This window comes from Drosophila gunungcola (genome assembly GCF_025200985.1).
Source record: "Drosophila gunungcola strain Sukarami chromosome X unlocalized genomic scaffold, Dgunungcola_SK_2 000056F, whole genome shotgun sequence".
Classification (NCBI taxonomy): domain Eukaryota; kingdom Metazoa; phylum Arthropoda; class Insecta; order Diptera; family Drosophilidae; genus Drosophila; species Drosophila gunungcola.
The window spans coordinates 582,287-604,882 of NW_026453195.1; the positions used below are offsets into that span (position 1 = coordinate 582,287).

Sequence of the window (22,596 nt, forward strand, 5' to 3'; positions counted from 1 at the left end):
GTGCTAACGAGGTTTTTTAACAAGTTTCGATTAAGTTAAGAGAGAATTACATTAAGGAAATCAACATGGTTAACTGCAATTGCAAGTCTTAATGGAAAGGGTAAATTTGTACACCCCCTTTTGCCATCCTCCATTATTTGTAGCGCTTCTTTGTTTCACCTTTGGCAAATTAGCAGTTCACACCCCACTATTTTCGCACACTTTCTTTTGCTGTGCCATTCAATTAGCGAATTTCCAGACATGTGAACAAGCGATTCGACAAAACAAACTGATACCAATGATCTCAGAACAACTATTGACCGAGAGGAATTGAAAGAGATTTACGTACGCTTTAGAAAAAAAAAACAGTTTATTTATTGTGCCTTAGACTAGGTTTTAATTTGAGCCTGGACTCTGTGGATCTTTAAGATCATTTTATTTGCTGCGTGAAAATTGACTCCTAACTATTGTCGGAGATGAGACGCTGTTCGTTGTAGCGTATGGGATATGTGAGTGCGTTGCCCTTGTCCCAGGAGTAGAGTTCCTAAATACAATAATAAATATTAATACTAATAATAATAATAATATAGGGTAAATACCTACCACAGTCTGGGGATTATAGCCAACGGTGGTGGTATGGCTAAAGGGGTTCGAGAAGGGCAGATTCGTGTTGAGCAGCTTGCCCTTGTACAAGTCCACCACATAGCGAATCTGGGTGTTCTTCTCCGTGCCCGAATCGATGGCATACAGGTTGCCACAAACAATGAACATCTCACCAAACTGATGATGGTCCAGGGTGATATTAAAGTTGTACTGCATCTTCAAGGTGTCCGCATCCAACTGGATTGTAATACCATGTTAGATAAAAATACTTTTATATATTATGCAATAGTTAACCTTGGCCACCAGTGTGTTGTTGGAGTTGTAGGTGCTGTAGATCACCCACAGACCCACTTCATCCACATTGAAGTCCATGTAGTTGAAGTCCGTGGTGTAAAGTCTATTCGCGGCAGCCACTCCAGCATATGGTAGTTGTGTGGCTAAGGGTATTTAGTTTTTTAAAAACTGCTATGCCATAATGTTTTCCATGGCCACACTTACTTATTTTTTTAAGGCTAATCAAGTCCAGCTTGACCACCAGATCCGAGTTTCTTTGTTGATAGTAAAACGAATTGTTGAACACCACATGAGCATTGCCCTGAAAGGGAAATATATATTAAATTAAGGAAATATTCGAGCTTAAAGTGTCTCAACGCACATGAAAACCCTCTTGTATTTCGTACTTCCGCCTTGGTATGCTATTCATTCGGTACTGAATGCGGGTGGTGAACTCAAACAGATTGTACGGATCGTTTTCATTCGTCACGAATGTCTTCTCACGATCGCTGTCCGGCGATGGATCTCTCAGCCAAGAGCCATACTTTTCATTGACCACCTTGTGGAACACTGGCTTGCCCACCGCATACAGATAGCAAGCTGTTGGAAAAAGGATTATATGTACTAAAAGTTTACACTGATAAAAAAAATGGAATAGTATAAATAAGTATCCGACTATTGAAATCAAAATTCTAATTAAATATTATATTTTAATATTAAATACAGGGCATATTAAATTGCATGATTTAATATTAAAATACTTTTATTATTGTGAAAATTTTAAATAAATAAATGAAATATTTTAAATTTGTATAGAATTTTCAGGTATTAAAATCATTTCCAATAATAGTCCAATAAAAACTTTAAAGTAATTGTTATATTTCCATTTTAAAAATAACTAAAAACCGCAATCAAAGTGAAAAAATATTTAAATATTTTTATTTACTACATTTTTTAGCAGTGTACTTACTCTTTGGTCGCTTGGGTAAGCCGGGATAACTCAGATTGCCAGTGGCTTGAATTTCAAAGTTATTCAGTATGGAGTCCTTGCACTGGTACAAACTGGGGATGATTTTATACTTTGGTTTACTAATCAAGAATTTTATTATGTTTACTAACCTGGGATCTGGACACTGGTCGCATACAGGACACTCGCTTTCCGGCGGTCTTTGGCCATACACCTTAATGCTGTTGCCCACATAGGGGGTCTCACTGTTCGGATCTTGAGCTGAAAGTGAAGGTGACTTAGCAACAGGTTTTCAGTTATTTTACATCGAAAAAGACCTACGTGCTATTTCAAAGTTGACCATGGTGGCATTCAGCTCATTCCGGGCCACGCAGTGATAGTAGCCAAAGTCGTCTTTGCGCAGATTGCTGATGGTCAGACGCATGGAGGTCTTGAAGCTTGAATCGCCTCGCAGTGAGTAGGGAATCAAGTGCAATCAAATCAAGTAAAATACTCACCCATCCGGGTACGTTTCAATGCCGTACTTCTCACTGGGATCCAGAATTTTGCCATCGTAGGCCCGTTCCCAGTACTTAATGGCCTCGGGAAAGGCCTCCACCAAACACTCGAGTGTGGCACTGCTCTGGTACTCGGCATAGATCATCTGGCGATACACCGATATCATGGGTGCAACTGGGAGAGGGATGGGGATGGGGACGGGCAAACTCTCGATTATGAAAGGCATTCACACCTAGGGAACCAAACTCACACTGCACTTCCACGATGTAAGTGGCATTGGCCACGGGCGCAATGCCATTGTTGGCATAGCAAGTGTAGGCCGCCATCTGGTGTCGTGTGATGTTGGTGAACTTCAGGAACTGGCCGGTAATAGAGCCCACTAAATGCAGGGAAGGATTAGTAACCAGTTGATTAGTATGTGATATACCCACTCTCTATGCCATTCACATTGATTGTGCGACCATCCTCGCGGCGCCATTCCACCTGCGGCGTGGGAGTTCCTGTGGCCGAGCAGCTCAAGTTCAGGGATCTGCCCTCCTCCACAATCACCGTGCGCTGGAAGTCCGGAAGTTGCAAATCTGGGGGGTAAAAAGGTGATTTTAATGGCCATTAGGCTGATTTGCATTATTTAAAATAATTAAAACCGCAATGAAATATATTTAAATTGAGTCCAACATTTTTGGATTTACTACGTTATTTTTTCTTTCTTTCGGAAAACTCCGTATTTGAAAGTTATAAAAACTAAAAGCCCAAGAAACAACATCCCCTCTCATATTGACATATATATTTGTTGCCAAATTATGTATTAACCTCAGGTTAAATGCATTTCTGAAGAAAAACTGACCTGTTATGGAGGGCGGTATGAGCAGATCGTTGGAGGAGCTGCCATTGGGGTACTGCAGTTTCCAGGCATTGATGCCGGGCACTCCGGGTGTGCCATTGGTGCCGGGCTTGCCAGGACGCCCACGTGGACCAGCAATGCCTGTTTGCCAGCAATGGGGATAAAATAACCTCTAGTTAGACGATGCTATAGACTACTCACCCTTAAGGCCCCGCTCGCCGGGCGGTCCCTGGGCTCCCTTGGGTCCCGTAATGGACAGCCCATCCTTGCCGTCCTTGCCGTGCAGCCCATCCTTGCCATCGCGTCCGGGCAGACCGTTCTTGCCATCGGCTCCCGCCCGGCCGGGTACTCCATCCAGTCCCGGCTCCCCGGGCACTCCATCCCGGCCATCCAAGCCGGCGCGTCCGAGGGCACCGGCATCTCCCTTGGGGCCACGCGGTCCGGCTGGACCCAGATGACCCACACCGTCCACGCCGGGGGCACCGGGCAGGCCCACATCGCCGCGGTTGCCCTTGGGCCCCGGAATGCCGGGCAGGCCGGGACTGCCGGTCGGCCCCTTGGGACCCACTTCGCCCGTGGGTCCGTGCGGCGCCGGCGGACAGTAGTCCTGGGTGCCCTTGCAGAAGCCCGTGATGATCTTCTCGGGCACGCGGCAGTAGGTGTTCAGGTAGATCCACTCATCGCCGCCGGGAGCGGCGCCCTTTTGACCCGTTCGCTTCCGGATTTCGGTGTCCTGCTCTTCGAGCACCTTGCGATGGTTGGGATTGAAGAACTCGATCAGTGGATCGGCTGGGGATGGGAAAGATTCGTTAGTGGCATGGTTCGTCATGGGACTCGATCTGGGACTCTGATGCTTGCCATGCATGGAGGCGGGAGCGGAGGAGGCTATGTCCCGGCGCATTCTCTTTCCGGTGGGTCGCGGCGTATGGCTGATCAGGTTGTCCGTGAACTTGCGCTCGTTCTTCAGCGGATCGCGCGATTGTGTGGTGCCTGTTCTCGTTGTGGTGCTGCCACCCAGTTCCTGCTCCTCGTCGAGTATCCGGCTGACCAGCGTTCGCAGTTCATCATGCGATCGCATCAGCTCCGCCTGGAATTGAGCCCGAAAGGCCCGCGACGAATAGTCCACGGATGGCGGCGGGGATTCGTCCTGGGTGTGCGTGTAGAAAACGATCGAAAGGCTGGCCAGGATGAAGGTGAGAGCGCCGAGGTAGATGTAGACCAGGGCCAGGGACTGGCGACCGGGGCACTGGCACACCTGGCAACGCGTAGCTCCTGCTCCGGGTCCGACCAGCTGGTCACTGGACGCACTGGACTCCATGGGCGGCACCGGCACAGGATCCTCCTGTGGGTCATCCTCAGCCGTCCGCCGCTTGCGCTTCTTCTTGCTGGTGTTCTGCAGACTCTGGTTAACCGCCAGAAACATTTTACCGGGTCCGAAGAGCTACACAAAGGGAATTGACTTGAATATGAATAATATCAATTTCCTATATTATTAAAAAAATATTTTTTTAATTAATTATTAGTTTTCAATATATTAAATTTAAAACTACATCTTTAATATGATAAATCCAATTATAAAATACACTACAATATATAAAATTAGTTTTCATTTTCTTTTAAACCTTAAAGATCATGTATACTTGAAAATAATTTAGAATTTAATTGATCAAAACTCAGAGCAAAACATTCTATAGATTTAAAATATGAAATCTTAAATGTTCATAGCATTTAAAAACAGGTGATCATTCATCTTTCTGTTATTAACCAATTCAAATAATTTTGTTTTGTTTTAAATATTTTTTTCAGACTTTAGATTTGTTTTGATTTATGGCCGGCAAGTGCAGTTCGAAAATAAAAGGCCACATTTATAGATCGCATATTAAATGATGTGGCTAAAATTAAACGATTGCCCATAGCCTCCAGAAACGATAAGGTTAATAATAATATAAGACACGGAATTTCGATGCATTTCTTCGCTTTTTTCCCCGCTTTTTTATTACATACTTGTATACATAGAAGCAGAACTTTTCACACTTTTCCTCTGGAGTCGTTGAAAATGTGTGGGGTGTGAGTGAGATGGAGGAGTCGAGGAGGCGAGATGGAAAGAGAGAGACAGAGGCAGAGACAGAGAGAGTGTGTGGGAGAGAGAGAGCTGGTTCCGAACGCGTTGGCGTCTAATGCTCGACTGAGCGAGTTGTGCGGCGACATTTTCCTCCGTAGCGGTTTGTTTTCCACGCTTTCGCCGGCAACTTTCCCACGCATCCGTTTCACACTCTCTCTCTCCACTCTTCACTCTCTCCTGCTCTCCCTCTCTCAGTTTCGGAGAGAGCGAGTATCCTATATAGCAGCTATATCGACTTGGGCACATCGTAAATAAATCGGAAATATTCTAAAATTCGCTTGATTTCTGCTAGTTAAAGAACTAAAATAAAATCACATAAATAATGGCTGCGAAATGTTTACTGCCTGAAATAATAATAATAATCTACAGAGTGTATCGTAAAAAAACATATTGTCCATAGAAATGTAGGGGAAATCATTAATAACTATGGACGAGAGAGTTAGTTGCTCTTTAATTCCACGCCTGCGCCTTGAAAGTATTTCCGTTTTTTATTCCATTTCTTATTGCTGCTTATGACTGCCCTGGGATATCCCTCTTTAAAAGTGGGCGGGAGGCGGTAAGGGGGCGGGGAAAATCAACAATGAATGCACACCCAGGCTCAGGAGGGAACAAACTGTCTTGGCTTGAATTTTCCTCCTCGGAGAGGGAATACTTTGCGATATCCTCAACAAGTACAAAGTTTAATGGGGCAAACTTGGCCCAGGCCAGTCAGTAAAGTTTTGCTATTCGCAATCTTGGGTTTCCCACTCAAGATTCTCACAAGACGTGAACAACAGGAATAGTTTTTTATATTTATACACTGCAATTGATTGTTAGAAAAATATTTACTTTTCCCTATAGTTGGAATACATTTTTATATATAGACAAAGTCTATCATTATTCAATTTAAATACAGAATAGTTTTCTATTTTTATTATTATTATTTTTTTTGAAGGCATTCTGAAAATACTCATTCCCTTCACTTATTTTTTGGTTGTTTTGAAAAAATCATCTCTCATGCAAATTAATCAATTTAAAATGCGCTTTAAATATGCATTTGTTGGCTGAGGTTGTTTATTTTTTTTTGCCAATATTTATTTTCAATATCCTTTGGGTGCGCTCTTCTGCTTACTTGGTAATTATCACAATTAGCGCTTCAATTCCGTCGCTTCGACCGCAAACGATTTTAATTGATTGCATTTGCTCAAATAATTATATGTTATTATGTGCCGTTTCCGAGTGCCACTCGATTATTTTTGCCACACCCACAAACCCCCTCCCCACCTCACTTGTGCCGCCCACTTTTCGTCGACGCAATTGCGAGCACTTTGCGCTTAATTTGCATTTCTGTTTCTGTTTGGAAGGCGGCGACTGCGACCGAATTCAATTTACATTGGCCCAATGCATACGATGGCACGACCCAAAGGCCAATGAGGCGTGACGAGCTCGTTAACTGTATGCCATAGTTGGATCCTGGATCCTGGATCCTGAAGCTGAAGCTCCAAATCGGACCAGTTACCAGTTGCCAGGACCTGCACTTCAGCCATTTACTTTGGGCCAGCTGTGCCACGCATTAGTGGCCCAAACACAATGGTCAGAAAAGTGGGTGGAAAAGGAGCCTTTGGCTGTCAAAGGCCAATGTCAGAAAGTTGGCAGCATCGGATGCACTGAGAAAATCCTTTTGTTTATCAAAAATGGCTTGCTAGCAATCAAAAAAGTGATGATATTTTATTATTCCGGAATATATGTAGCAACTAATACATAGACAGTTCATAACTATTGTTTTCCTTACACTATAAAATAAAGAAAATTGCGAAAGGAAACTCATTTAAGAAATGTGCTTTTGTAAGGACCCCCATTACACTGTGATATATTTACAGAGGAGCACACCAGAGAGCATATTATGTGTGCATATTATGCTTATTATTGTGCGGGGATTTTCTGTGTGTAAAACCAACTGGGAGCCGGGCCAAGTTGTTTGGCGGTTTGGCACAGAGTGTTTCCAGGCGGGCCAATACTTGTAAGCGGCTTACTGCCAAGCATTGGCAGCAACAGCAGCAGCTACAAGCCACAAGGAAAGCAACAAGCCAAAGCCAAAGTTAAAGCCAAAGTCAAAGCCGCAGACCAAGTCGGCAAACAACGGCAGCGAAGCCAATAAATCAAAATGTCAAGATGATGGTCTTCGAAGTGCTTTCGAGCTGACTGAACTGAACCGAACGCCGTAGGTGAGATGAGGTGTGGGGTATAAGGTGGCATGAAGTGGGTCGACGAAGGTGCCAGCTGAAAGATCCAACAGGCAACAGACAACAGACAACAGACAACAGACATCAGACAACAGGCGACGGCCAACAGACGTCGCTTAATTTCGCCCGAGCCGTGGATCTCCCGGGGAAATGATAAATTAAATGACAAGAACTGTCGGCTCAGGATGCCGACATTTAGTTAGCCCCGAGCTTAACACGCCCCCACCTCCACGGTGCCATCGAATTCGAGGTGTAGCTAAGCATATTGATTGTTGAAAGTGCGCTCTGACCTCGGGCCACGTTGCGTATGAGTAATAAATGCATGCAAAATCATTTCCAATGGAAAGGAAAGCGGGCAGAGGTTGAAGGTAGCAAAAATAAAGTAAAAATTTAAAAAAACGGATAGCACTTGAACCAAAAAGTGCTCAATAATCATTATATGTTTATTACATTCTTAAGGTAATAAATATTTAGGAATACATTAATAATTTGCACCTTAATGCACAATAAAATATTTTAAATATGTTTTAACGTTTTGACTTTATTAAATTTTTTTGTACATGTTTTCTTGCAGAGTCCTTAATTTTATTTTAATTAATAACATGAATTTTGTACAATGTTACGTTATGAGTAGAAAGTACTAAATAAATCAACACAATATTTTATTTTTGGCCTTTGGAAGTTTGTCAAAAACAAATATATTTCTAAAGAATTTTTTGCTGACTGTTTTGTCCAACTTTCTATCCCCGGTCTTTTTGGAAAACCAAATAAATATTATGAACAATTTTAGCTTCTTTTATCGGAGGTTACATTAAGATTTTTTTTTTAGATTTGCTAAAATGAAATGCAATTTAACATTTGACCAATATTTCCAAGGGTTTTGATCAAAAAAACGTAACTCGAGTTGAGACTTATGAAATATGCTGTCACTATGGAATCCTTTTTTGTTTTTTTCCTGTGCAGCTGTTTTTTATGACCCCAACAGGCGCACGGCCGAAAGTGCATTCGGAGTTTGGTTTTTTATAGCCAATGGAGCAATAAAAAACCCAGCACAGCAACAAAAAGATGCCAAAAGACATAGAAAAAAATATGGCAGCAGCTCCACTTCCTTGGAGAAACTGAAATTGAAATTTTATTAGCATATTTCTCCGGCTTCTTTCAAGAATTTTGCTCAGCTTGCAATCAGCCTGATTGGAGAATATGGTTGTTTTAAAAGGAATTCCAAAATTTAACTCAAAGAAAGCTGCACAAAACTAAAAAGCATAGTCAGAATATGTAAACAGGTGTTGAAAGGACTTAAAGGAAAATCAATCAGACATTTTGGACTACTAAATATATGTATATAAATACTATTTAAATGTTCATATATGTTTAGGTTTAAGCCTTGGCCAACAGATTTCCCCTCGTGCAAATTTCAATACATGTATTTTATTTAGTTTATTAAATTGCTTTAATGTTAAGAAAATGTATAAGTTACGTTAAGAAGAATTAATTAAATCATTAAACGGTAACACTAAAGAGATTCCATGAACTAAAAAAACCCCTTCTAATTTGAGGCGTGGGAAATGTCTTCAGGTAATTTCCTAATTGCCGCCTGTCGCGAAAAAACGGAAGTGGGCGTGGCAGCCGGAGCTGAAATTTCTGACAGCATCTCCTCACTTCATCTTTATTTGTTTACGGGGCGGCGGCGGAGAGCTTTTTTTTTTTTTTGGTTCGTTTGCTTCGGTTTGCATTTCCTTTGCATATTTATGAGGGTGGCTGTTGAGGAAAAGGCGTGGAAAGCGGGAGAAATCTACAGGAAGCATTGAACACCATCGAGTGGCGGTGCTTATCTCCCACAGAGAAACGAAAAATGAAAAATAAAAAAATGAAAAAATAAAAGTAAATTCGAGGCCTGCGAATGCTTTTGCTTTCGGCTTTTCGTAGGGCAACGCAAACAACAACAAAATCAGCAGAGGAAAAATTTTTCAGAGTTCAACTGAAGCATAAGAGCTAAGCCAAGTCGATTCGAATCGAGTCTGCAACAAATATTTAATGAATTTTAAAGTTCTTGTCCTTTTGGGATATTTCATTTAGTACATTTAGGAATTTATGTTTAAGTAGGATTCTTCTATAATATGGGTGCAACATTAATAAGTTTATATGCTTCCACTCTTTTTTGCTTTTCATTAAAGAAATTAAAAAAAAACAAAATAAACATTAGTTTTTTGTACAACCAATGCAATTATGTAGAACTCTTTTAAAATTTCAGTTTTCATTGAAAAGGAAATCTATTTTAAATTAAGATATGTTTTGAAAGGCATTGCCTTATAAATTTTAAGTACTTATTCAAATCTTTTTTTTAATTAAAAATGAAAACTTGTGAATATTGTTTTTTAGTTGCCACCAATTAATTGAAAAGTTATGGGAAATATATGTATGTGTGAAGCCATTCAATCATTCTTTCTACATACATTCAATGTTGTATCTATCTTTGTTAAAAAACATATTAAGTTTAAAAGAGATACATTTTAACTTTTGAAATTCCACTTAGTTTAGCCATTTTTCTGCGCTCCTATTTATTTCAATTGTGCTCCTTTTGTCTTTGTCGCTTCAATTGCCTCGAAAATGTAGGAGGCAAACTCGCAGGAAAGTTGAGATGATGGAGCGTGACTTTGGGAGGGGTGGCAGTGTGTGGTATAGGGTGTTAGTGGGTGGTACTGGGTGGTGCTGGGTGGACGGTGGTGCAATCTGCCGCAGATGCCGAGCGCTGCTGACTGGCGGTGAGCACGTGTTCGCCTTTGGCTCCTGCTGAGCAACAAATGCCGACGAGCCGAGCGAACTTCGCCGTCGCTGCCAACGTCGCTGCCTCTGCCGCTGCTGGCGTCTCTGCCGGCGTCGAGGTTGCCTGTTGAAAACCTCGAAAATTAAGCAGCAGCGCATTGGAAATTCGAAAAAGTGCAAAAGCTCTTGGGAAATGATTTTGGGCTTTCCACGCTTTTAAAAGTTTTAGTTCTCCTCAAGTTTTCACATTTTTAAGTTTCAATGGACAGCAGGTTTTCAAACCCTGGTCGAAAACAAATCCAAACAACCAAATCATGTTTATAAACAGAAAATTATGATATTAATGGATTCAAATTTAAGCAAAACCGACAAAAACCGATTCAATTTCGAAAATGATTGTATGAACGATAACTATAGTATCCGATTCTGTTTTTTTTTTTAAATAAACATAATTTGCCAACGAATTTAAAAATGGAATAATTCTTAAAAAATTTTAATTTTTAAACAAAATAGTTCGTAGTATTATTGATATTCAAATATATATTATTTAGAATAGAAAATCATAGAGACTATTTTTGAGTCGTCATCACCTACTGATTGACCTTTAAGAAAGCTTTTTGACGTCATATAGCAAAAAAAAAAGCTTCACCTCGATCTACGACAACCTGAAAAATATGAGCCTTCGAGTGTGTGGTGAAAAGCGTCACACTTGGCCCAGAGTCACGTTTTTAGCCTTTTATCCTTCTAGCCTGCATTGTGTCAATGTCCTTTTAGCCAGCGAAAACGCAGCAAAATAAAAGAGAACGGCTGAGAAGAAGAAGAAAAAAATCATGCCAAACGAGGTCATGAGGTCACTGCGGGTGTGACGTCAGTGCTTGACCCCCGACTATAGTAGGCAAAAAATAAGCTAAGCACTGAGATGAACATAGAACAAAATTTTTAACATTATCACCATATATTTCTAGTATCTAACCCTATGAATACTTTGAATATTGCTATGTTTATGAATTGCCTATCGCTAAAAACTAATGTTATATTTCTACTCCACCTTTTTTCATTGCAGGTGAGTAAACGCCGCCAAAAGCTGATCCTTTATATGACTATACTTAAGTACAAATCGAGATTGGTCAAGCAAAGGTTTTGGATCTAAAATACAAACACATTCAAATTTATTTACCTGAGAAACCATATATCGATATCTAAACAATAATAACTTTTAATTTCTCAAGCATAATTCTAAATCCGCCATCCTGGAACATTGTATAGTTTTTTTTATTTTTCATCACCCAGCTCATCAATCATTTCATCAATCGTTTAAACATAATTTGCATCCATTGATTAAATACTTGCCACCTCGCGAAAGCATAATATAAATAGAGCACCTAAATGCCAAAATTCCTAGTTAAATGCGGCTGGGGCTTATACACTTGGCAGATGATGATCCGTTCGCATGATCCATCCCTGCCAATCCATCATCGGCGCTTCCATCTCGTCCCTCCGTACATTTTTTCCAATTTACTTCCACCCACTTTTCGCGCATTTCCCACATTTCCCACCTCCCCGGTTTTCCCAACAATTCTTGCTACTCATGCAAAACGTTTTTCGAGGAAACATCAACAGCAATCAATCGGCAAATGAAAGCCAATGCCAGGAATTGGGAATTGTGGAAATGCATTAAAAATGTTTCTCTCTCGGAAAATCAAACCACCCACTTGGTACGGGGAGATGTTGGTTCTGTGTGCGATTTAAACATAAAACAGGGTACACATATTCTTATCAATCGTTATTGAGGTCTCTGGGAAGTCTACAAATGATTACAGTGTTTTGGTTTAAATGCAATTCATTGCCAAAGGAAAACTAAATATTTTATATTGACTTGTTGGTATGTGTATTGAATAAATAGTTAATTTAATTTATTTCTTAAAAGTAATCAAATTAAAAATGGGAATATAATATTTTATTCTACCATATTTCCTATTTATTTTAATTAATTTATTATCCCCAAAATAATTATTTAAATAATTTTTAAAACAGTAATTAAAAAAAAGAGGAGAATGTTACTTGAATGTCAAAATGCAAGAGGTTTCCTGCTCCGATAGGAAATCCAACTACTATTTAATTAGTTAATATATAAAATAATTAATAAGCAAGGGTATATTGAGCTTCGATCCTTCGATTGATGGATGACCTTCCGTTTTGGTTTGGTTTTATGGTTTACTTTTTAAACAAATAAAGAGGCGCATTAAAAAAGATATTGTCGACAATTGACGAAAACAGGGCAACATGGTCGACGGCTCTTTACGCAATCTTCGCTTTTCGCCCCTTGTGAGTGAAATGAAAATGAAAATGAAAAACGAGTGAAGGTCGCCACGAGTGTGTGCTTGTCTGTGTGTGTTTGTGTTGTTAATCTAGAGACGCTATAAAAACGCACTTATAAGTGTAACAACATTATTTCTGCCCCATTCATTCACTTCTGAGTATCTCTTTTGGCTGCTGCTTTCTATCTGCTGAATGCAAATATTTATGATTAATTGAAATTGTGCAGGAATTGCACTTTGCAATTGCGTCGATTTCGATTGCCAGTAGGCAGATGAAAATCACTCGTACAGTATTCACTTGCAGTGCCATCTTGTTATCATCTCAACATATTTCCCATTTTCCTGGGCAATTGCCATCGATTCTCTGTTGCATATCATTTGTGTAATCGATATTCCCCTCAAACGTCGCTTGTTTGTTTGGTTTTTTGTTTTTGCCAAATTCTTGGATGGGTTTCGATGCCGTGATTATCTGTGTCGCCCTTCCCTTCCACTTGTTGCTCTCGGATCTTTCGAAGGTTCGCTTCGAGTCATTTTGAGCCAAGGCCGAGGACAGGCATCCAACGTCCCCTCTTCGCCATTCCATTTTCAGCCCTCCCCTTGGAAAATCATCGAATGCAATTCGAGAATGGTTCACAGGGCACTTGGCCATGGCACTAAGTGATTGGTTAACGATTTCGGTGAATACTTCGTTTATACGGAAATGATACTTAAGTTTAGTCATATTTATTTAAAAAGATAAACTTTTGGGTTGAGTTGGTAGAAATCTCTTGTGTTTTCATAAACCTCTTCATCATTTTATGACAATTCGCAACACTATTAACATTTATAAACGCATTTTTCGAATGGTGTTTCTTTGGGTCGTCGCTGGCCGTTGACGTTGCAAACAATTTGCGTGAAAAACACTTTCCACACAAACACACTGCCATATAGCCAGTTGGAATCCCACTCACCCACACTTCTCGGACGCAAATTCACATTTCAAATTGCTACAGTAAATATTATCGGCTAGGTGATTCAAAAAACATCTTTTTCTACACCGCCTATGTGAATTTATGGTCGTTTAAGTTATAATTTATTTTGCATTCACAAGATGCTTTTTAATTGGTGGAATATTTTGGTATGAAACATAAAGACAAAAGCTACATGATCACATTTTTATTTAAGTGCTTTTTCATTTTAATATTAATTATGTTATTAACAACCCCTTTCAGACTTTAATTTTCTTGGGATCCAAAACGAAATGATTAAGTTATATTAAAAAACTGTATTTGAAGTATTCATTATTATTTAGAATCTCCCACGATAAAAATAAAACGCAAAATATGATTAAAAAATCGGGTTTTATAACAAAATCCCAAGAAATAATGCATTTTGATTGGAATGTAATACATCGTTGAACTTGCCATAACATTTCCAATCGACTGGCAAATACAGCTGAAAAAAAATGTATTTTTAGCCAGTCTTTGCAAAAAATCATGATGTAAAAATTAAAAAAAATTAAATACAATAATTTTATGATTTTTTTTTAATGTTATAATGAAGTCCTATTGCTTATTACCTTTAGCCACTGTATTAACATCGGTATATAGACTGGATTTTCCCGATTCTGCCGACGTCGCTGCCTCTGCTGGCGCCTGGCCGCGACTGCGACGCTGGCAGAATTTTGCGGCCTGCGAGCAGAACGATTTTCAGTACCTCGCACGCCGGTGATCGCTTCGCACTTGTTTCAGCCAAAAAAATAAAAAATAAAAAAAATTAATTACAAAAATACAAATAAATAAAAAACAAAGGAATATAGAAAGCGGGAAAATCCTGAGCCCATATTCTGTGCGTCTATGCAATTTTTTTCTGTGAGTGCATTCCTTGATCGTGAAGTGAAAAGTAAATACAACCAGAGATCGATGGAAAATCGGCTTCTCGTGTGAAAAGTGTCGCGTTGGTCGTTTTTGTTGTCATTCTCGTTGATGACGTTGTCAATCTGCCATTGCCCCTCTCTCTCTCTCTCTCTGACAAGCTACACCCCTCTCTTTCTGCCCCACACACCCGCCAGAGTTATATGTAAAATTCTTCATTTTTTTGTGAGTGCTATTTTGTTTTTTTTTTGTCAATATTGTTTCTTTTTTGTTGTTATTTGTGTGTGTGCCACCGCGCGGCGTTGGAAATGTGAAAAATGTGTGCGACAACTGTGGCCCCGCCCCCTCAGCCCCAGTCTCAGCCTCAACGTCCCCCGCCCCCCTGCCACGCCCCACCTCTGCATGCGTTGACGCTGACGTCGCTGCCCGCTGCGTGGAAAACCAAGAAGAAAAAAAAGTGAAAAATAAATGAAAATTGTCTCGTTTCATTTCTTTTGTCATTTGAATATAAATAAATATATATCTAGACGTCTGTCTATTTGTCTCCCCTCACAACCATCTATATGTATATATGTATGTAGCTACATATATAAGTCCGCATATCGGCTGATCTATATACGATTCGTACAGTGTTAAGTGTTTCCCGACTTCCCAGCGCCCCAAAAAAGAAAAGCCAGACAATATCGGAAAAGCGATAAAAAGACGCCAAAAAAACAACCAATTTCCAAATACAAAAACAAAAAATAAAAAACATCGAAGAAGAGATCAAAGTGCAAGTACTATACAGAGCGAGAAAAAGTGGAGTAGGTCGATGAATGGATTGCCTGCATGGCCCACATCACGACGACGCACGGCAGCTTAAGCCAAGCGCCAAGGTAAGCGCCCTTCCCGTACCGCCGCTGCCTCTGCCGCTGTCGCTGCTTCAGTCGCCGTCGCTGCCGCCGCCTCTGCCTGCGTCGCCGTCGCGGATCTATAAGTCCATGGTTTAATATTCCCCATACCATCCACCGGTTGGGGTAATCTCTTCTCTCCACCATCATATTTGAATAAGTAGATCAATTAATAAATTATATTCATTTTTAAGCCCGTTAACCGATTTTTATTAAGTACATATAGTCTTGATCAGGATCATTTTAATAATTATATTTGGGGTGCTCAAAATAGCATTGATAAAGCAAATCCACAGACTAGCCAAAAAATTTATTAGTCAGAAGGGAAGAGTTGTGCTTTGCGATACAGATTTTGTTCTTGACTTAAACATTTTAAATTAAAATTGAGGATTTTAAAATATAATCATTCGGCCCTTTAATCGCACATCCAAAATCGAGTTTCTTTATGGAATCATTTGTAGGCTAGTCTGAAATTGTTTAGTTTAGTTTTCAAAGAGCAAACAAACTGTACAAAACTAGTAACTAATAAATATATAATTTTTGATTTTAGATTAATACAAATTGTAACTTACAGTAACTTAAGTCAGCAATTCTATTCCTTTGACATTATTTGTCAGGGCTTTTATCCAAACAATTATACATTTCAGTCGTAGAGCAAAAGGGTATAATAGATTCTTTAAAAATAAGGTAACAGAAGAAATCCATGTTGACCATAAAATATGTACTTTATACTTTCTTAATTATTTCGAGATCTCGAAAACTATACAAGCCAGAGATTTGGGACAGAAGATATGGAATTCTAGTTATGCCTATGCACCGCTTATTAAACAAGCAATATCTTAAGCTTACGTGGTTATTTCAAATTACATCACATCGTCGACCAAAAGTGTTTTAGAGGAACATGTTTTTTTTAAATGTTCAAAAATATACATAATATTCGAGACGAAAACAATTAAAGCAAGTGGTCCGCTGTGTTTGCAAAGCTATTAGCGAGACAATTAAAAAAAGCCCTTACTCAGCGTGTTTTGGGATTATGAAGTGATATATTTAGTTCACTGAGTTGTTTCCCTTTTTTTTTTTTCATTTGTGCTATATCGTGTTTGTTTCGCTTTTGTTTGCCACGCGATTTCGGACTTTCTTTTTCTTTCTCTTGTTTTTCTCTGCACGCGCTTCGGCTAAATCATTCTTTTTCCATTTTCCATTCTGCATTTAAATTTGGTTTTATTATTTTCTAAATATTTACTTTGGAGCGAGCATTTGGCGTTTACGACTCGGGCTGGGAAATAATATGTATGTGCAGGTGCCCAGGGCAGCGTTTGAGTTATGATCCGCGGGGGCATCAATCACCAAAATAGTTTGGCCAAAATAGTTGATCAGATGATCATTATCAACGGTCGTGTAATCTTTTCTGTCATTTTCCTCTGGAACTAGCCAACCTCGAAATGGAAAAAACTGCAAAACTGTTAAGGTTTTCCCTTGCTGTGCATTATGTTACATTTTTTGGTTTTTTCTTCCATCGATTGGCGAGGTGGCTTATTAACGTGGTCCAAAAGCGCATATGCCATGCAATTGTGTTCACTCGAAGAGTGACAGAGACGGGCTGAGTGGGTGCGAGTGAGAGGGAGGTAGGGCGGAAGAGAGGGACAGGCTGATGATTATTAAGACGAAGGGTCAACCTTGGCGGCGACTTAAAATGCGCTAACAAGCGGACTCCCATGTCTCCCGGGTCTTAGCTCACCTGCCCCTCATTTCCCTCTCTGTTAGCCATAATTTTTGTCTCTCAGCACCCACATCTCCGCTCTCTGCTGCCTGTTTTCCACAGCAAAACCCTCTCTTTCCATGCAATATTACAATATTAAATTAGAAGGCATGACTGGACACCTAGTGATATGACCGGCTCTTCAAATGCACTCTTTAACCGATCGGTAACTAAATGTAAAATGGGTCGGTTAATGCCAGCTCAAAATAGCTGTTCAAGTGCAACAACAACTGAGCATCAAAGTCTTATCTTATCTGGAATTTGAAAGTGCTGAGCAATATATATTTAAAATATTTCAGTACTTCAATAAGTTTGCAATAACAAATTAAGGAAAAATGCTATACATCTAACGGTCTTCAAATTTAATAATCCATTATTCCTCAAAAGAATAAATTAAATTCTTCTTAAATTTTAAATTTATTGCTAGGCAATATATATTTCAAATATTTTCAATATTTTAACAAGTTTGCAATAAGAAATTAAGGAAGATGGTGTTTTTACTTAAACTAAATAATCAAATAAACATGAAATCGATTTTTTCCCAAATCGGATCTCTCAAGTTTTAATGACTATTAAAATAAGCATTATGAGTAAAAATTTTTTCTAAATCATGTGCTAATTAATTTTAAAGTAATAAGTTTTTGATAATAAAAAAAATAACCAAGAGGGTATCGAACTATTAATGATTTTAGTTATATGCAATGGCTTTCTGCACAGCTAAAAATTAATTAACTTAATTCTGACATAAATAAAACGAATTTTTAACAGAAAGGTCTTAAAGTGGAAGCAAAAACGTTAAGTACCCTTTAAAAAGGTAGGGAAAACATTGCCACCGTCGATCGTTGGTGTCTTTGTGGACCCAACATGGGGACTTGAAGCCAACGAACCACCCAACCACCCACTGTCGCTGTGGCCATGTCAACCCGCCGCGCTGTTGCACTTTCAAGTGGCGCGCGCGCCCGTTCACATCGCTCCCTAAATTAAAAAAAAAAAAAAACAGAAAAATACGAGGCGGCTCCAGGTGGATTTCGTGCGTCGCGTGGGTGCCCCAAAAATCCACAAAACTGGTGTCTGGAATTATGCATGCGGCGCCCCACGTGCGCTCGCCAGCAGAGATGCGTCACAAGAAGAAGAGGTAGTGATCTACAGTCGCCATTCTATTTAAACCGGCTCGTTGCATTTTGATTAGCTAATTTTTTTCAAATATTTTTTCAATGTGTGTGCATGTGGCTTGTGTGTAAACTCGAAATGACGAAATGGTTCGCATCGAAATGGAGGAACAGGCAAAAGCAGTTTGTTATGCAGGATAATTTTAAAATGATGTAAATATGCGACACCCATTTGTGATTCCCAACTATCCCAATGGTGTAGTAAACATTAATTGAGTGCAGTAAACAATTGCTTGCTTCGTATTACCCATGGATTTATTAATGGAATTTATTTGCTTAGTAAGTCCTATGCGATTGTTATACATTTGAAGTTGTTTGCACTTAATCTAACTGTTGGTAAACCAATTTTGAATTATATTTATTACGACCAGTACTTTGCAAAGTTTTGAAATTTATTGTTTTAATATGACCATTAGCTTATCATAGCGTAATAAATAATGTAGTTTTATGATTGTAATAATAAATTAAGAAATTTTAAAACCATGATGGCTCCATGGAAATTCACGAACATTGGAGTTGAAATACTTCTTGCTGTGTAAACACACACAATTTTTTTTTTTTTGATTTGGGGGGCAACTGCTGGGAGTTGCAAGTTGGCAGTTGAAGTGGCAAAGCGGATATGTTGGACGGCACGAAACAATCCCATCAAGCACTCTTTGGCCTCCTTTTCTGAGTTGTGTGTGGTGTGTGGTGTATGGTGTATGGTGTATGGTGTGTGCCTTTTGATTGCCACAACCTTGACGTGAAGCGGAAATATTTGCCCAGCACTTTTCGTCTTTGGTTTTTCTTTGTTCGGTTTCCATTTTCCGTTTAGTTTTTGTTTTGTTTCTCACGAACATTTTTTAATTGATTTGCCTTTGTTTTGTTGTCGTTGTCGTTGTCGCTGTCGTTGTCGTTGTCGTTGTCGTTGTCGCCTTCACCGTGGCCATGACCAGTTAGCCGCAAAAACAACCGCCGCTTCCTCACTTTCCCCACATAATTTCTCCGACTTTCTTTTTCGCCTTATGAGGCTCACACGCACACGACTTTGCTTCATGTGTGAGTTGGCGGAGGGATCGGAGAGAAAAGGCCATCAATTCTGTTATTTTTAGCACGCAAATCGTTTTGTCAGCCTTCGAGGCAAATGACTTGGTCGAAGGGGTGCCTTCATCTTCATTTTCATCTTTCATCTTTATCCATGCGACTTCCAGCTGGGAAAGATCCCCCAGCTTCCCTACCATGCAATCCGCTGCACTCGTTTGTTTTTTGACGGATTTATTTGTTTGTTTTTACCTCTCCTACCCTCCCCTGTCTTTCTCCCCCCTCCCCATTTTTCTCTCACAAGCTATGGCAAACATTTGATCAATAATATTTTGGAGTAGCCCGCCCCGAAAAACGCTTTTGCCATTCTACTCACGTGCCGTGACTGCTTATTAGCCATGAAGGTTGCCGTCACCAGCTGAGTTAAGTTGGGCTCACAGTTCAAAAATATTTAATATATTTAATAGAAAATATTTATCAAAAATCTATATTTACTAAAATTTTGTAAATTAACAAAAACAAAAATGATCGCTTATCTTTGGAGCATATAAACATTACAAAATATTTTCTTCTTATTATTTTTATTATTTAATTCGACTTTAAAATTATTTGAATGGCCTTTATGCCATAAAAATATTTCGTTTCAATTGAGATTTTTCGCTCAGTGTCGGCTTGGTTCGGTTCAGCTTTTGCCACATGGTCGCCAGGCATGCAAATGCAGCCCCTTAACCCCTGACCGCCCAACCACTGACACTGGGCCGGGGCAATTTGCATGGCAACAACAGAAACAGCAAAAGCAACGTCACGGTGAATATGAAAGGCACAAAGAGTCGGCCATGATCCACGGTCCAACATTGCGTATGCGTCATATGCTCAGTGTTGCTCCCAGCGCCGACAAATTGCAGCCGCACATGCAATTCAATTTCATTCCCAGCACCCGGCAACAATTGTCCTTCGTCCTTGACGTTCCTTTTCTGATGGCGGGGCAAATGATATTGGAATTTAAATTTGAATTTGAATGTGAATTTGGTTCGGAATATGAATGGGTGCTTGGGTCTTACAAGCCATAAGTTGCAAGTGTTTGGTGTTGAAGAATTTATGGAAGAAATTAGGGAAATGAGCAACTGGCATTCGCATTTAAATTAACACACGTTTGGATGGTTGCTCAGAAGAAACCCAACTCTGGCAGTATATTTCATTTGTTTAATAATTGCCAAAAAGGAGTATGAATGAATGCCCTTGCACGAAACAGGAAGGCTCTCAATTGAGCGGTTTTTTTTTGGTCGAGGCCAAGCTGGGAAAAATTTACTAGACAGCTGCTGCTTTTACACTGTCAAAAATATTAAAATTTATAAAGGAAATTTATTTTGTTGAAACTCTATGGAAATCATTACCTTTTTAGATTAACCTTTTATTGTATATCTTTATTCTGACTTTCAAACAAGAACAAATGAAATGAGTTTGGGTTTAGTTTTTATTTTATAATTAAGGACTCACTTACTTGGTATAATTGATTAATTACAACTTTACAAATGTAATAAATATTTTGAATTACTATAATTTTTATACCAATTGGTTTTGTTGTTAAGAGCTATAAATTGACTATTATTTTTTGTTGGTTATGGAAGTGAAATCTTTACAAATAAATGAGTAATGTTCCTTATCTGACATAGGATTTAGCCTTGCTTTTTTCACTGTGCATTGTTGGTGCTGCTGCACACACATTAAAATTAATCGCCATGCAAACGTACACATACTCACACTCGCACAACGAACACTCACACACGGTGAAATAGTTACGAAACCGAACAACAAACCGAGCAAAACAAACTACGAAAATGACGAACGCGACAACGACAACGACAACGACAACACAGCGACAGCGACTGTGGCAACGACAACGACAACGACACGAAGCCGAATTGAAATGTTGCCCTCGGCTGTCAGACCAGCACTCACACTCATTCACATACGCACAGTGGCGGCCAGAATAATAGGAGTTGAGGCAACAGCAACAGCATGGAAGCATTACAACTTATTTGTGCATTTTGGACTGATAAATGCGTTGAAATCGATTTTGGTCCAAAAAATGGTTGAAAAAAGGGTATATTTTGGCCTTTTCAAAAGGTTTAAAAGAAAAAATTACTGATAAGATAAGATAAAAAACATTTTGGTCTAAAAATGCATAAAGTAAAAAGAGGTGGAAAAAAAGCTGAAATCTATTAAAACAAAAAATGAATAAGAAATATCAACATTTTGTTTCTGAAAAAGTTACCAAAAAATATTATTTTGGCATTTATTTGGAAATATTATAAATATTTATTTTGCCCAACAGATCGGGAATAAATTTTATTTGAGCCTTAATTCATAATCAATTTATTTAAATAGCACACTTAAGTAAATTGCATCTGTTTTATTATTGAATAAAAATAAAAGTTATTAACCTATTATCATTAATCAAAGTTAAATAATTTAAAAATATATAAATTAATAAAGGGATTCATCGAGCTAGAGCAGTTTACAAAACTAAACAACAACAACAGCCTTTGTTTTGTTTTGTAAGCCCGCAAAATTATGCTACTATTTTAACCTCAATTGTGTTCTATCCACTCGTAACTCCGAGTTCACGAGCTTTGGCCTTTGTTGTTCTTGTTCTTGTGAGTTGAGTTGAGTTAAAGTCGGGCTACCAGCATATGTGTGTGTGAATGAGTGTGTGTGAGTGCGCTAGTGAGTGTGTGTGTGTGTGTGTGTTGCCGCCATCTGCAGCATTTAGTTAAGTTAAGCAATGAAGTGAACCCAACTGAACCGAAACTGGCCGAAATTGAAACGACGAAAACAGCGATGAGGAATCGTTGCCATGCCTATCCTATATAGGATATATATATATATAAAATATTTTTATATATATGTGTGTGTGTGTGAGGGGTTCAAGTAGTGCTGCTGGCTTAGATTTCTGTTATTTTTTTTTTTTTTTTAACTGTTTCTGGCTTTTGGTTCTGGTTTTTGGCGAATAGTTTGTCCCGGCCAGCCAGCCAGGAAGCCAGTTAACAGAGCCCTCTCTCTCTTTATACACATATATCTCTCTCTCTCTCTGCCTCTCAATGTGTCCTGCTCTCTCCCTCTAGCGAGAGTGTGTGTGTGTGTGTGCGTGTGGGGCAACTTCGTTGTTGCTAGTGGCATTGCTGCTGCCACTTCTGCTGCTGCTGCTGCTGCTGCTACTGCTGCTGCTGTTGGCTTTTGGCATTGTCAACAACGCGGCAGAAAGTTCATACAATTGTGACACGCGGCGCGTTAAGCACGTGGCTCTGACTGATAACAC

General features: G+C 39.3%; 1 protein-coding gene across 3 annotated transcripts; it reads right to left on the minus strand.

Moving 5' to 3' along the window:
- Positions 1-422: 422 nt before the first annotated feature.
- On the minus strand, positions 423-21,275 carry LOC128261114 (uncharacterized). 3 transcript variants are annotated; one of them, XM_052994596.1, is made up of 15 exons: positions 21,039-21,275; positions 4,020-4,602; positions 3,363-3,950; positions 3,165-3,302; positions 2,752-2,898; positions 2,571-2,699; positions 2,320-2,494; positions 2,144-2,259; positions 1,975-2,083; positions 1,826-1,917; positions 1,238-1,455; positions 1,081-1,177; positions 877-1,019; positions 583-819; positions 423-523 (listed from the first exon to the last, which is right to left on the minus strand). In XM_052994596.1, exons 2-15 carry the CDS (start codon positions 4,582-4,584, stop codon positions 440-442), a joined length of 2,838 nt encoding a protein of 945 aa, XP_052850556.1. In that variant the 5' UTR covers positions 4,585-4,602; positions 21,039-21,275; the 3' UTR covers positions 423-439. The 3 variants fall into 3 exon arrangements, 2 of the variants coding, with proteins under 2 accessions (XP_052850556.1, XP_052850555.1); XM_052994595.1 differs by lacking the exon at positions 21,039-21,275 and adding an exon at positions 5,166-5,334; XR_008268215.1 differs by lacking the exons at positions 423-523; positions 583-819; positions 877-1,019; ... (3 more) ...; positions 1,975-2,083; positions 21,039-21,275 and adding an exon at positions 5,166-5,334 and having other exon boundaries at positions 2,573-2,699.
- Positions 21,276-22,596: the final 1,321 nt, after the last annotated feature.

What these genes read in the sequence shown, in the direction of transcription:
- LOC128261114 (XM_052994596.1), bottom strand. Translation starts at nt 4,584, where the DNA reads ATGTTTCTGGCGGTTAACCAGAGTCTGCAGAACACCAGCAAGAAGAAG. An exon ending in GACCAGTGTCCAGATCCCAG is followed by an intron (nt 1,918 to 1,974) that starts GTTAGTAAACAT and finishes AATCATCCCCAG; the next exon opens with TTTGTACCAGTGCAAGGACT. An exon ending in CTTACCCAAGCGACCAAAGA is followed by an intron (nt 1,456 to 1,825) that starts GTAAGTACACTG and finishes TTTTTCCAACAG; the next exon opens with CTTGCTATCTGTATGCGGTG.